General features: G+C 42.3%; 1 protein-coding gene across 2 annotated transcripts in view; it reads right to left on the bottom strand.

The window, feature by feature from the left end:
- SLC66A2 (solute carrier family 66 member 2) overlaps positions 1–13,889 on the bottom strand; it is a 66,504-nt gene that overhangs the window by 17,913 nt on the left and 34,702 nt on the right. For both annotated transcript variants that reach the window (XM_066544988.1, XM_066544996.1), the window contains one exon: positions 5,244–5,460. In XM_066544988.1, coding sequence (XP_066401085.1) covers positions 5,244–5,460 — 217 coding nt within the window. The remainder of the gene's footprint in view (positions 1–5,243; positions 5,461–13,889) is intronic.

Genomic DNA, 13,889 nt, shown 5'->3' with positions numbered 1-13,889 from the left:
AAGCTAACAACTGATGGGCACATTTGGGTATCCAATGGACTGTGGCTTCTGAGATTTCAAGATATATTGCCCAGCTCTGTCCTACTGCCAGACCTCCTTCTTGGACCTGGGAAGACTGTGCCATGCAGCAGCTCTGACTAAAAGAAACTGCTTCTCCATGGGGTTTGAGGAGCAGCTGGCAGTAAAAAAGAGTTACTGCCAGGTGATTTTGAGAAGCCTTTGCAAAAAACTTTTGATGAAGGGCATTTACTTTTTTCTGGAGCAGGGCAGCAGACAGGAATGCAATACTGTCCTGGAGCAAATCAACCTTCATGCAGTCCCAAGGTTAACACGGTCCTTGGGTAGGACCATAGACCTACCACTTGGCCACAGACTGTACAGATGAACACCCTTGTCCTGGTTTAGGGCAAATTTGGGAGAAAACCTCTGAAGGGGTTTTCTCTAGAGAGCAAATTCAAGTGGCCCCTCCCCCACCGGGTTTGGGAAAAGATTTCCTTGGAGAAAAGTGGAAAAAACCTGTTTATTTAACAGGCAAAGCATTCATCAGCACAAAAAAATTGAACAATATTAAACCGTAGAACCTCCTGCTGCTCTAAAGGAGGTGACAAACTCAGAAAGTCCCCTCCCTGGGTTGCAGCTCGCAGTCTCTTATCAGTCCCTCCAGCACTGGAAATGCCACGGCCCAGGCCCAGCCTGGTGGGCCACAGGTGCGAGCTGCTGGTGCTCCTCTGGGTGTTCAGTCCAGAGCAGGTTTAAACAGAAACCAAAGAAAATGACAAACCACAGTCCAGGGAACTTCTCTGCCTCAGCTAGCTAAAACTAACTAAAAGCAAAGGAGAGCTCTGTCCCGCTGTCTGTCCATGCTGCAGGCAACACAGTCCAGCACCAGGATGCAGGGGAGCAAGTGCAGTTTCTGATAAACTCTGTGCTTCTTCTCTCCCTCACTTCCAGTCTTAAAGGTTCAAAACTTATTTCTAAACAGACAAATGGGGATACAAGCATCATGAAGTCACCCCAGGACAACCCTCCATCCTCCTCCTTTGGTAGAGGGAGGTTAGATGGGATTATGAGGAGAGCATAATAACAGCAGTGCCTCCCCTCAGAGGCTCTCCCCACACCTGCACAAAAGCACACAGTGCCCCCCTACAGCAACTCCACAAAAGCTGCTGTCCACACAAGGATGTGATTCTCCCAATGCACTGACCTCTGTGTGCAGCAGTGCTGCTGCCAGATCCAGAGCCAACCTTCCTACCCTTTCCACTGCCTCCTGTTGAACACCACCATTTCTCATGAATGCAGTTTATTAGAAAGAGAAAGTGACTGAGAGGCAACTACCCTAGAAGGAGTGGGGACTCAATGATAAATGACAGAGTAAGTTCCTGTCTGTATGTTTCTTGTCCCAAAACAAAAGCAGTTAATAAAACAAGGAGCATCAGATCCCAACTGTAGTATTCAGCAGCTCTGACTCCTAACAGGTGGTAGAGGAGAGGTGTTCTGGATGTCAAATCTTGAAATATTTTACCACATAATATAAACCAAATTTACAAGTGATGAACAATCTTTTAAAGTCATAGTGCCTTTTTTTCTCAATTACTCTAAAGCTCTTCAACTTTGAGACAGCTTTTGTCCTTTTTCTAACATAATCGCTTATAATTCTAATCCACCCCAATAATTAATCAAATTACTCTTTTACTAGGTCACCTGACAGAACTAGTTTAGTTCTTGAAAAGAATGGAGATTAAGTGAATATTTCTTTGATAGGTAGTAACACAATTCATTACAAAGCACTTCTGTCAAGTTTAGTACCATAATTTATATAACTACTACTGTACTATTTAGGTTTGCAACCATTCAAAAGTACTTAAATACTTAAACAGAGCTCCAAGTTTCCATAAAGTACTCATTCCAAAAGTAACCAGGTGAATTGTCAAAGAGAACATGATGAAAATTTCTGTTGCTTTGACTAGTTGTTTACTTAATCATAGGAAAATTTCCACCCATCAACCATCAGCCCACAAGGACATATTACACTATCTTCACTCCACAAAAGCTGTTACTCAGCATGCATCTCCTTTCTATTTTTATTATTTCCATTTCTTTCCAACTTCACCTTTGGTCTCTGCTCTGTCAGAAGAGAGGAGGAAGCTACAGGACCTAGTAGTAATAATCCTACAAAAAGAACGAAAATGAGAGAGGAAGGGGAAAATGAAAACTTAAAAATAAGATGTGAGGAGCTCTATCCAGCAGAACAGAGATATCAAAGAACCAGCAGACTCATTCTCAGGAGCACTACAAAGCACATAACTGTGATTCCTTCACTCCAGTCATGCTCTATTACAATAAACATAACTCCCTAAGCTGCAGATGCCCTCTGGACATTTACCTCAGACACAGAGGATATTTTCAGTAGGGGATTTTTTAGGCAGTAGCAAATGGAAATACAGGGTTGAGATGATAGGATCCTTTCCACAAGAGACTCCTAAAGGATATCCTGGCTGCCACTGCAGCCAGCTCTCCCATTTGGCTCTCTCATGGCCCCCGGTCTCCAATTTTGTTTATCAGGAAATGACTGCTACGTCAAGTATGAAACGTCCCCAACTTCTCACTTAAACAGATGTTACTGGGGCAGGAAGGGTTGTGGGTAGTGTGGCCTTTTTTCAGAAATAAGAGTATCAGAGGAGTCCAGCAGGATACTCCGATCAGTTGGGGCCACATACTGAGACCTTATTCTCCATTTCTTTTTCAAAAGTTAACCTTTATGAAAAGACTTGTTTGCAAAATAGAACTAATGGATCAGCTGTTCTGTCCCAGTTCAGAGACAGATGCATGTTACAGCTTTTCTAAGCCAAGCCATGAGGACCTGTGAACAACCACTTCTCTGGTAGTAGTGAAGGCTGTGATCTTTATCAGGGACACAGACTGCACTCCTGCACTGGGTGACAGAATTACTGTGGTTTAAGAAATTACCACCTCCAACCAGGATGTGATGACTGACCAGCAGGTCACTATATAGAACAGCTTAATATTCATTGCTCTTCCCATTAAGCTTAAAGTCACAGAGACACTAGAAACTCATTTCTTTTTCTTTGCCACTGAGGCTTGCTAAAAGCATGGCTGGCAGCCAGCCATTTTGGCCTGGATCCCCAATGCAATTGCTTCCGACAGTGTAACCAACCACACACATGGTTATTTCTGCCCTGAGCTGTAAATAACTGCACAGAGCAGTGGGAATCAGCTAACCTGGGCATCAGCCAGCCCTCACCTGGTAAATACCCATGCAAGTAGGCTGGCTGCACTGTTACATGCTCCCGTCAGTATTCCTGTGACTGGGGTCTCTTCTTGATATGCTCTTAGAGAAGTGGGCACAGGAAGGGAAGTTCAGAGGAAGTATTTCCAACAGTTCCTTCAACAGAAGGCGATACACTGGGAGAAATCACTCACTCTCACAGGAGGAACAGCCCAGTAATGCTTAGAAAACATGCAGTCAATTTAGGATTGCATGGTACTACAAAGTGTGTGTGGTACCTACAACATATATAAAACCACAATTTAACTTGATAAAAAGAAAGAGCACCAACATATGCACGAATATCCTCCCACTGCAGTACAACAGCAGAAAGTTGTACATTACTTCATCAGTGCCCAGACCCATCAATGTCCAATGCCACACAAAGTATTTCTTCAAGAGTGGAACCAGAGGGAGGAATGCATTCTGGAACTGTGGGCATAAGTGATAAGCGGCGTGGCTATGTTTGACCTGGTTCTGTTCCGTGACAAGGAAACGTGAGCTTTTATGCTATTTTCTCTGGACTAAACACAGCACTCTTTCGTGAAGTAGTCTTAGATGAGAATTCTGCAATTCTGTGCTTAGCAGTTTACAAAGAACAAAGGTTTTTTAAATCCTTTTGCTAATAGCACATACAAGAAATAGCAAAACTGAAACTCACATCCCCAGGAAGGAGTTAAGGAAAAGCAAAACACAACCAGTGGCCATCATTAATACGGCATTATGATTCACAGATGAAAAATAGAAAAGGGAAAAAAAAAGTCAAACCAGAGCATAAAAACTGTTTAGCAGATAAGTTGCTTTCTGGATATCACAGGTACAGAATTTTCCAAGACAGTGAGTGTATGAAAAATACCCCAATATTTTGGAAGCAAATCCTGACTCATTCCATACAAAACGGGCTCCCAATCAGAAAATGCCTGAAGTATCAAAGCAAATTTCTGAACATTTCAACATTTCAAGATAGAAAATATCTCAGAGTAGCTAGTATAAGCATGCTCAAGCCAAACAAGTAAAGCAAACAATGTGAACAGAGGACAGAATTGCTATCCTTTGGGGGTGGCATGGTTAATTGTCTTCACCAAAGTAAAAATTACCCCAGCAAATTTTAAAAGGAATGCAGAGAAGTCATAATGAAACACTGGAAGAGATGACAGTCACAAATGATCACAGCATTCTGTGAACTGAATTTGCTGCTGTATTGTTTCTACAGACCAGTGCACTGATGCACCACAGTGAACGTTTCCTCTCTCAAAAAGCTTCACAAGTTGCCTTTGTAATCTTAGTGTTACCATTTGAGTTATCCAATAAACAGTGTGAAAAAATAATCTGACTTAATGACTCAAGAGTGGGCACAAGATTAAAATTTTCTGTCCCACATTTTTACAGTCATGACTGTAAAAGTCACATTGGCACTTTCGCAAATGTCAGTTTCAAGCTCTGACACAAAAATAAGTACTGATGCCATTTGCTACAAATGTAGTAAAGGATTATGAAGAAGTGATGAGCAGATATGTGAGGAAGAGCTAATTCTATGAGTTACACTGATAGTTATAGGCTGAAGGCTCAAAATATTTTCATCCTCTTTATTATTTTTGATATGCAAGATCTCTTTAGACCATTTCTAATTACCGGTGTAGCACAGCTTGAGTAGAACTGCAACACGTTGCTAATGGCAACAGCAGTGGTTTCACATGTTTATTTCACTAGAACAGGTTTCACCTTGGAACTCTCCAGCTGGATAATGGGCAGACTTCAGAGGTGTCATAGGACTCCCACTGCCTTCAGCAGTGCTGCAGCAGCTCCTACTGACAGAAAAGTCTACTCTGATTGCCGCTGTGTTTTCAAGTAAAAATTGTAGAGATGACATTGCCCTTCCTGGAAAAGCATTCCCACACTGCAGAGACAACCCCCACGAAGGCACACACACGTGTTTGATGTAGGACAGGCACCGTACCTCATTCCTTCTGTTGATCTGTTCTGGTAGTTGCGGTACAGCTGGGGGACACCCAGCATGGCCTCAGTGAACACTGCAAGGAAGCCCAGCGTTTCCACAAAGAGGGAGGAGTCCAGCCACAGGTAAGTGATGTAACCAGTCACACCAGCGAACGTGAGGACACATTGCACGTAGTCTGTAAATTTGCTCCAATGCCAAAAATAGTTCAAGTCAAAATCTGCAACAGAACGGGAATGCAAGAAGAATTAAATATGTTTTCCCAACCAACTCAAAGTTAATCAGGGTGGAATTGAGAACTGGGAAGCATGAGGGAACCACAGTTCTTGGCGGAAGGGGTTAGTAGAAAATGAGGGATAGGATTAAAAAAATTAAAACAAAACAACCAAACAAACACACTTGCAATCAACCCCACCGCACCTCCCCCCCACAAAAAAATCCCACAAAATGAAGAAAAATAAAAAATAATAGTCCTGATTTCAAAATAATTTTTTGGGGGATGGTCAATAAAGAAACAAGAAAACAAAGGTTTGCAAGCCAACAAAGTATTTAAAAAGATAACTTTTTAAAAGTAAGCATTTCAAAAATACCTTCCTATCAAACATGAAGGACTCTGGATACTGCTCTAGTGGAGCTGGCATAGGCAATGTTCCACAAAAACCTTCCAGTACTAATAACAGGCCCCAAGCACCGCAGTGCAAGCATTCTTTCTCTTATGTCATTATCTCTGCCTTCCAACTGCCTCAATCCAAGCTGCTTAGAAGGTCACCTGAAGTCCACAGCCTGGTTCCCTGGTGCAGTGCAGCTGCCTGTGGGGAAGGGCAAGATGCCAGGGCACCTGCTATAGTTTTACTGAGACAGGTACAAGACTGAGGCAAGATTTTCCCTGGAAAAAAGACTCTCACAGACATCACCACTTTCACTTCTAGGACAAAACTTTCCTCTTGCCTTTGCCAGCACCAAGGAGTGCAGGTGTAGCACTCATTTCTGCATCCATCACAATGAAATGCTCAGCCACAGAACGCAATATCCCCTGTTGAGGGAAGGAGAGAAGGAACAAACCAACCATGGCATTTGCTTGGTACATTAACAGTATATCATTGGGAAATACCTAGCAGTCTTATTGATGAATAATAAAATACACAACCCCATAGCAATTGATTGTATAGCAATATAACAACTTAATTTTTAACAAAAATGCTACAATAACTGTTTGTTAGCAGGTGCTGTCCCTGCCTTCCTTTCATAGAAGCCTACTCACCTACTTCAGACCAACTGGACTCTCTGAACTACCAAGGTGAGGAACTACTGTTCTAAGAGGGAAATTACAACCAGCCCGAAGCCGTGCAACACACAGCACATCGCTAGAAGATCTCCATGGCTGTCACTTCAGAAGTAGTTGAAAAAGCCACAGAAATAGTGCCACTGCTAACTCAAGCAAGGAAGACATCGACCTCCACTGACTAACACTAACAGAAAATTCAGTGAGATGGGAATATAGGCATTTGGCTGCCTCAGGATACATACACACACCAAGTAATAGTTTTATATTCTGCATCTCTTCATACCTTCGTATCAGTATCAGTTTGGCCCTCAGAGACACTTTATTAGCTATTCTCTTTTTAGTACTTGGCAAACCCTCACCTCAGAACATCTCCTGAGTGCACCCAGCTGAAGAATTTTATTTTGCCACCAAAGAGGAAGCCACAACTGGCCAGGAGCCATACCTAACCTGCATATTATCAGCCATTATCCAGGACCTGGGGCAAAACCACTGTCAATGTAAATGCTGACTTTCAGTATTTTAGCGTAGTGGCTCCTCAGCCTCAGAATTCAGAGACACAAGACTAAATAAAAGACCCAGTGCTGGCACAGCCCAAACCATGTGAGCCTTGTGCATTTCTGGAGCTTTGTGAAGGCTTTCGTTTTTGGAGATGAAGGGCCCATGGCCCTTCATTCATTAAACCTTCCTACCAGCTGTCACATCTGCCCTGCATACACTGTGTTTTTCCTCCTGCGTTCTCCACATGCTCAAAGATTCTTTTCAAAATACTCATCCCTGGACACCAAATCCTCATTTCTCCAGTTCATTTTCATAACAGAAACCAAAGAATAAAACTACATTGAAGGAACAGAAGTTTAGGAAGTTCATGAAACCAAAGAAGTCAACATTCCCACAGCTATCATGAAGCAAGCTACAAAATCCATGGATCCATGCAAACACTTGAGCATAGATGAGAAAAACACTGTGTGAAACAGGATTTCAACTGAAGCAGGAGAAATAATTACTAGTACAGAGACCCTATTTTGCTCAAAACTATCATATGCTAGATAATCTCCATTTCACTGCAGTAGTTTATAAGTTCTGGTCTCTGCTATAAATTTTGCTTGGTAATATAGTTAAGAAAGAAAGGAAGAAGGGAAGAGAAGACAAAAGAGATAAGAGCAATCATAACCTTGGTAATAGTTTCACAGAAAAACATCTGAGTTACTGTAAAAACAACCCAATATATAATCACTAATTGCTCTACTTAACAGATGTATTCTCCAGATGCAGAAGTCTATTTTAGGACACTAAACCTCACCACACTGCATTCAAAAAAAAAAAAAAAAGTAGAGAATGAAACACCTGACTTTCCATAAGGGTTGTAACCTCTTTAGCCCTTATTTAAACTGCTAAAATGTTTTGCCACATGATTTCTTATTTTTAACCAAGACTAAAGTTTACTTTCTTTGAATAATGGTTTCAAAAATTCAGAGGGAAAAAAGTCACACACCCATCACTTCAAGGTTTGGAAAGAAACTGTGACTGATTTTTCTAAGTGGCTCCCTTCTCGAGGGTGTGCAAACACATTAGTTTGCAATGGGAGAGATATTTTTTTAAAGAAAAAAAAGTTGATTCTGCTGAATACAGTGACAGGTGTGTGCAAAAGAAAAATCTTAAATGCTTTTTTAAAAAGTAGTTTTAAAAACGGAATAAAATTCATGTGTGTGCAAACCAGTCCTATTCCAAGAAGACAGGCAGAGAACAGCAATCCCTGTCCCAGACCATGTCATCTGATATGTATAACTGAACAAATTTATACATATGATTGCAAGCATTATTCATGTTTGAAGAAAAGTATGAATAATAAATATCATATTGGGATCTTTGCTCCCCCCATCATCTCTTTTCCTTAGAATGACAAAACAAGAAATCCCCTGTACCATCATTTATTTCTAGCAAACATCTTTAAACTGTCTAAGTTAAATGTGGATGCATATCTTTGTGCTCCCTGAAATGGGAAGGCACTGCCTGCACAGCTCACTGCATTCTGCCCAGTGAGAAATCCCTGACATGGGCTTGTAAGTACACTCAGCTGATGCAGTTCAAGCAGTAACTTCAGTCACTAACATTCTGTGTGGATCAGAATTAGCATTACTGTGGTGAAAGGTACTGCATTTTATTACCCATGGCTGAGCTCTTTAAACCACCTAGTGTATTGCATTTTAAGCACATTAATCCATTGATAGTTGAGAGATTTATGTTGGAAAATCCTATTAATGCTGGGGGAAGGAGCAGCTCAGTAGGTTTTTTGTGCACTGACTGGAGAGAACTCTACACAGCTTGAGGGTGAAGAAGGATGAGATTAAAAGAACTCCTCTGGGAGGCACTTTGCATGTCAGAGATGAAAAATGCAAAGCAGGCGAGAGACAGCATTGTAAATAACAATGGTTATTACCAGTCGGGCCAAAATGCAAGTAGTAAATTCAAGATTCTGGTGTGGGATAGATGCCAAGTGACACAAAGAAGAGTCCAGAGTATCAACTTTCAAGTGAGGATGACACAGAGGTCCAAACAGTTACATTATTTTTAGTCAAGAAACATTTTATACCAAGCCAGATACCATGCAAGTTCCTTTTGGGAAAGTGAAACAAAGACTTTGACATCTTAAAAATGATTTACTGTAGCTCTCAATTTCTCTTACTAGTTGCAACTTATTTTGTGCCTTGACATAATTCTGTACCTACATCCTTGCACTACATTTACTTACACTTGTCCTTAGACATTTGACCCAGCTCCTCCATTTGGTTCCTAGTTTTGAAGTCAAGGAAAAGCTTACCATTTCCCCTGCCTGTCTTTGCAAGGTGGGAGAGTTTGCATTTGAGCCCTCTGTATAGCTTTGACAAGGAAATAAACTCTTTTCTTCTTACGAAGGTTGCTGGTTTTACCCTCTCTCCCACTCCTTACTGAGTGCCATTACATCACAGTCACTCACCCAAACTGCCTCCCGTAACTAAACTCTTGACCTCTTGTATGAAAAGCACTGCTCACTAACTCCTAAGAGCATGCTGAGCAGTCTCCCCCCCCCCCCGAGTGCCCTTCTAAACAGATGACTCAGTAGTTAATCCTCCTACTCCTTGGTACACAGCTAATTCTTATGTTTTGTGAGACTGTGGTGCTGTTCAAAGCATATCCAATTTCCATCATCTGGCTGTCAACCACTGTGCCAGCCCACCTGACCTGTTCCTGCCACACGACCAAAGGAATCCAGCCCGAGCTGTCAGATGTCCAACGCCTCCCTCAACAACACCGCAATCCAAAACCTGGCTTAGATGCTGTGAAAGAGCCTGATAACAGCAATATATCCAACCTGGAACAGTTACGAAATGCAGCCAAGGCTGGGAATTATTTCAGATTATTATCCATGCTCTGTTTCCTGTAAAACGTACGCACTTTGAAGATGCAGAAGCCACAACTTGCAACACTCTGTGCTGCCTGTGGGTCTCAGCCACCGGGCTACAGTACAACACTCTCCCCCTGGTTTGTTCTTCTGCTTCTCCCCAGAACTCATGGTCTCTGCTGTAAAAGAGGTTCAGCTCTGAGCTGCAAGCAAATATGCTGCTGCTCCTCATCCCAGCCTGGCTACAACAGCAACTCTTTAGGCAGCTGGAAGATGCAGACTTGTATCCCCAGGCTGACAAAAGAAACTATCTCAGACCTCTCACACTTCCAATGAGTGCTCTAAGCTATACACAGCTCCTGCATTCAGCAGTGGCTGAATAAAAATAAGTTTTGCCACATTCTCTAAAGAGGACTTGCAAGGCACCTGCCACAAGAGGTTGGGCCCAGGCAGCGGATTCTGAAAAGGAGACTTTTACACTTCCAGTTCTTCAGCTGCAGCAAATCCTCAGACATTTGCCTCAGGCATTATCTGTCTCCCTGGCAATCCTGATTTCAGCTATCTCATCTAAAAGCAGCAGGATTGCAGAGCAGCATGCTGGCTAGCACTCCTTACCTTGCTTATTCTGAGCAGCTCCCAGACAGAACCTGGGTTTCTCTGATGCTCTGTTCTTAAATTCCTGAGTACCCCACAGGGCACCCAGGAAATAACTGGGGTGATAAGGGCAGTAAGACTACACATGACTGCTACTGCGTGATCTAAAACTTTTTCTCTCTCTCATCATCCACATATCCAGCTAGGCACCCTTTCCTTCCAGAAAGAAGAAGGAAGAAAGGAAGCAGCACTACAGACAGACAGTGAGAACTGATACATTTAGATTTTCTTTCCTCCTTTTTTAAGAACTGACAGAAATGTGCAAATGCTGTCTGAAGCCAGCATTTCCACTCATTGGGACTGAGAAGGGACTTGTTATCTTTTACTCATGGTACAAAAGAGAAGAAAGGAGAGCTTAGCATGAAAAACTTCTGGCTCTAATCCAAACCACTGTCTTTTTGAAAGGACACTGTCTATAAACAGACAATGCTCTTCATCTTCATTCCTTCAGGTCCAAAACCTAGGAACTTCTCAAACTGAGTTACTTTTAGGTATCTGCTCAGCCCTGTCAGCATCTCTCAAACATTCCCTTCTATCTGGTCTTCACAGTGACCCTGTACCTAAACATTGTCACTGTTTCCTCTCTAGCCAATGCAAGATTGGAGCAAAACATTCCAGAGGGTCTTGAACCTTTTCTGAAAATATCACCCCAGCCTATACTAAACAAATTACTCCCTTCCAATGGAATCCATTTTTGACATCCCTTGGCTCATACAGTGCCTTCTGTTGGCCACATCTAGACTAATGTCAGTTCATTAAAGCCACTCCTCTTAGTATCTGACTCTGCATAAAGGGTCTTCTAGTCAACAGAAAGTAACCAGCAGATTTTCATGTGAGAGGGGGAAAATGTCAAATCCCAATCACATAGAAAAAGGCTGAAAGCCTGACCCACACAAACCTTGAAGATTCACACAAAGAACTTTTGTTTTTAAAAGCTTAGTGGAGCTTTCAGTACTTGATGGGGGAGAGAACACCTGAGATTAGAAGTTCAAGTGTTATGAAACTTCCTCTACATCAAAATTATCCCTATCTCCCCTCAGTCATCTTCTCTAGTTTGAAGGCAAGTACCTGCCTTAGTTTTCTTAGCCTTATTTTAGGTAGCTTCACAATCTTCTATGCTGGGTCTCTGTTTTGTCACATCAGGTTCATGGTTTTTCTCTCCTATCAGGATTATTACCCACTCTTCTTCCTCTTTCTCAAAAACACTACACATAAGTGGGCTGACATTTTTTCAGCGCTATCCTGCCCATCCAGGGCTTCTCGCTCATATTCCACACTGTCCCCCAGCACACACCTACAAGCATCGGTAACTGCTCTATCTTTCCCCTTTGGGTTCTGCAGGGTCCACTCTACCTCTTCACCAAAGGTAATTAGCACTTGCCGTTAAGAAAAACATGTGAGTTACAACTACTTCAAAAAAATCTGACACAAATGCACTAGTACATATGAAAAAGTCAAACAATACACACTCTATTTCTTAATACTTTGCCTTTCCCATTAATGTGGTATTTCCCTGATTTTACAGCCTTCAGTTTAAGGGAACCTTTGAATACCACTTAGCACAGTGGTCCTCACTGGAGATAATTAGCAATAACACCTATCTTGACTATTTTGTGACCCTTAAAGAGCAGCAATTTAAAAGTTACAATTTATTCTGAAAGTTTTGCCACTGCTGCTAACAACACAAATGACAATAGGAATGAAAAGCTAAATCAAAATATCCATACACTGGGCACCTTGTGCAGCTGACAGCCTTTGCTGTGCTATCTGCAGTATAATTTGCTTTGTACACAGCTTCAATTTATGGGAGTCTCACAGTGAAGAAAAAAAAAAAAATTAGAGAAAAATGCAGCTACATAAACCCACAAAATTAGGTTGACCTTTACCTCATCCTTGAGAATTTCCACTGTCTTACAAAAGGATGCAGAATTGTTTACATTAGTTGTGCTGCACTGATACCAGCCCTGCCAACATTTTGTGTGTTTAAACCTAAATATGTCTGCGTACATACACGTACATGCCTCTTCCTCACAGCACTGCTGATATATAAGCATAAAAAAGAAAGCAAAATTATAAAAGCAAGCAGGGGAGAAGAAAGAATTTTTGTTCTAATACAGAGGAAGTTTTAGCAAGTATGGTATCTGAAGAAGGTTCCAGCTGTTGGGCTCAGAAATTGCTGGTGAATGCCAGCTGAGCTGGAAAATCCTCATGAAGCAGTACAGCTCAGCTCAGCCATCTCTGAACATCACTGCAGAATGAGTGTAACCAACCTGGGGGCAGCTAGAAGCAAACTCCTACCCCAATCCCTCCAACAAAAAGCGTGCAGAAGAGTACTCCGGACTTCTCTTCCAAAGCAGGAACATTTCTTGGGTTTCTCCAGATGGAAGATGCTTTTGAGGCAATCTTGCAGCAGGTACACATTCAATCCCCCCCCACCACTGTACCTTGTGCAACATACACTAACCAAATTCTTTGCTTTCCAAGTCCAGCTGAGAGAAAGCACTGGGTCTCTACTCCTGGTGTGCTAGCAGGCCAGTAAGATTAGGAGAAGAATAAAAGACAACAACCACCACCACACACATGCCAATATTGCTACTTAAGGCTATGTATATCTAAATCAAGGTACTTACAGCACTATATTCCCCCTGTAAAGACTTGCTTCCTCAGTAGCATCACTACTGCAACTCCCTACTGTGTTACTGCTACACATGCCTGTTCAGTATAGAAGTCTCTCCTTTCTATTCCAATGTACTGACTGTTCTTCCTAGTCACTGCATTCATGAGATAGTCTCAACAGCAGGCAAAAGTGGCAATTATGACCAACGAAGAAAAACAGCCTAATAACTAGGCAGATCATGGGGCTTGGAAAGCCACTGGAATAAGACAGCTGTGGCCCAAAGGATTCAGTGCTAAAGAAATAAGCTCTGTATTTGAAAGGTGGTGTGAAAGCAGCATGAACAGCTCTAGAAGCATGTGACTCAGAAGGAGCACGGACCCCAGGAGGAAATCCTCCTCTAAAGTTGCAGGAGTGGCAGTGAAATGGAAAGCCCAGGGAATGCCACAGCAGAGTTCTGATGACTCTGGCCAGCCGCTGCCTTCACTACAAATACTCCCAATCCTGCCCACCTCCTACACCAGGAGCATCAAAAACCCCAGAGCAAGTCAAACTAAAGAAGTGCCCCAACCCTTCACCCTCAAGGCAGAGCTGTGAAGTCAGGTCTCTGCTCCCAACTGTGCCAGCAATGGAGGCAGCAGATAAGAGATAAGCTCACTCTTCTTTGGGCCAGATACGCCTTTCTATGCTAACTATAGAAAGAGACTTCTTTTTCTG

This window comes from Molothrus aeneus, chromosome 1, assembly GCF_037042795.1.
Source record: "Molothrus aeneus isolate 106 chromosome 1, BPBGC_Maene_1.0, whole genome shotgun sequence".
In the NCBI taxonomy this organism is placed as follows: Eukaryota; Metazoa; Chordata; class Aves; order Passeriformes; family Icteridae; genus Molothrus; species Molothrus aeneus.
This window is presented reverse-complemented; position numbering and strand designations above follow the sequence as displayed.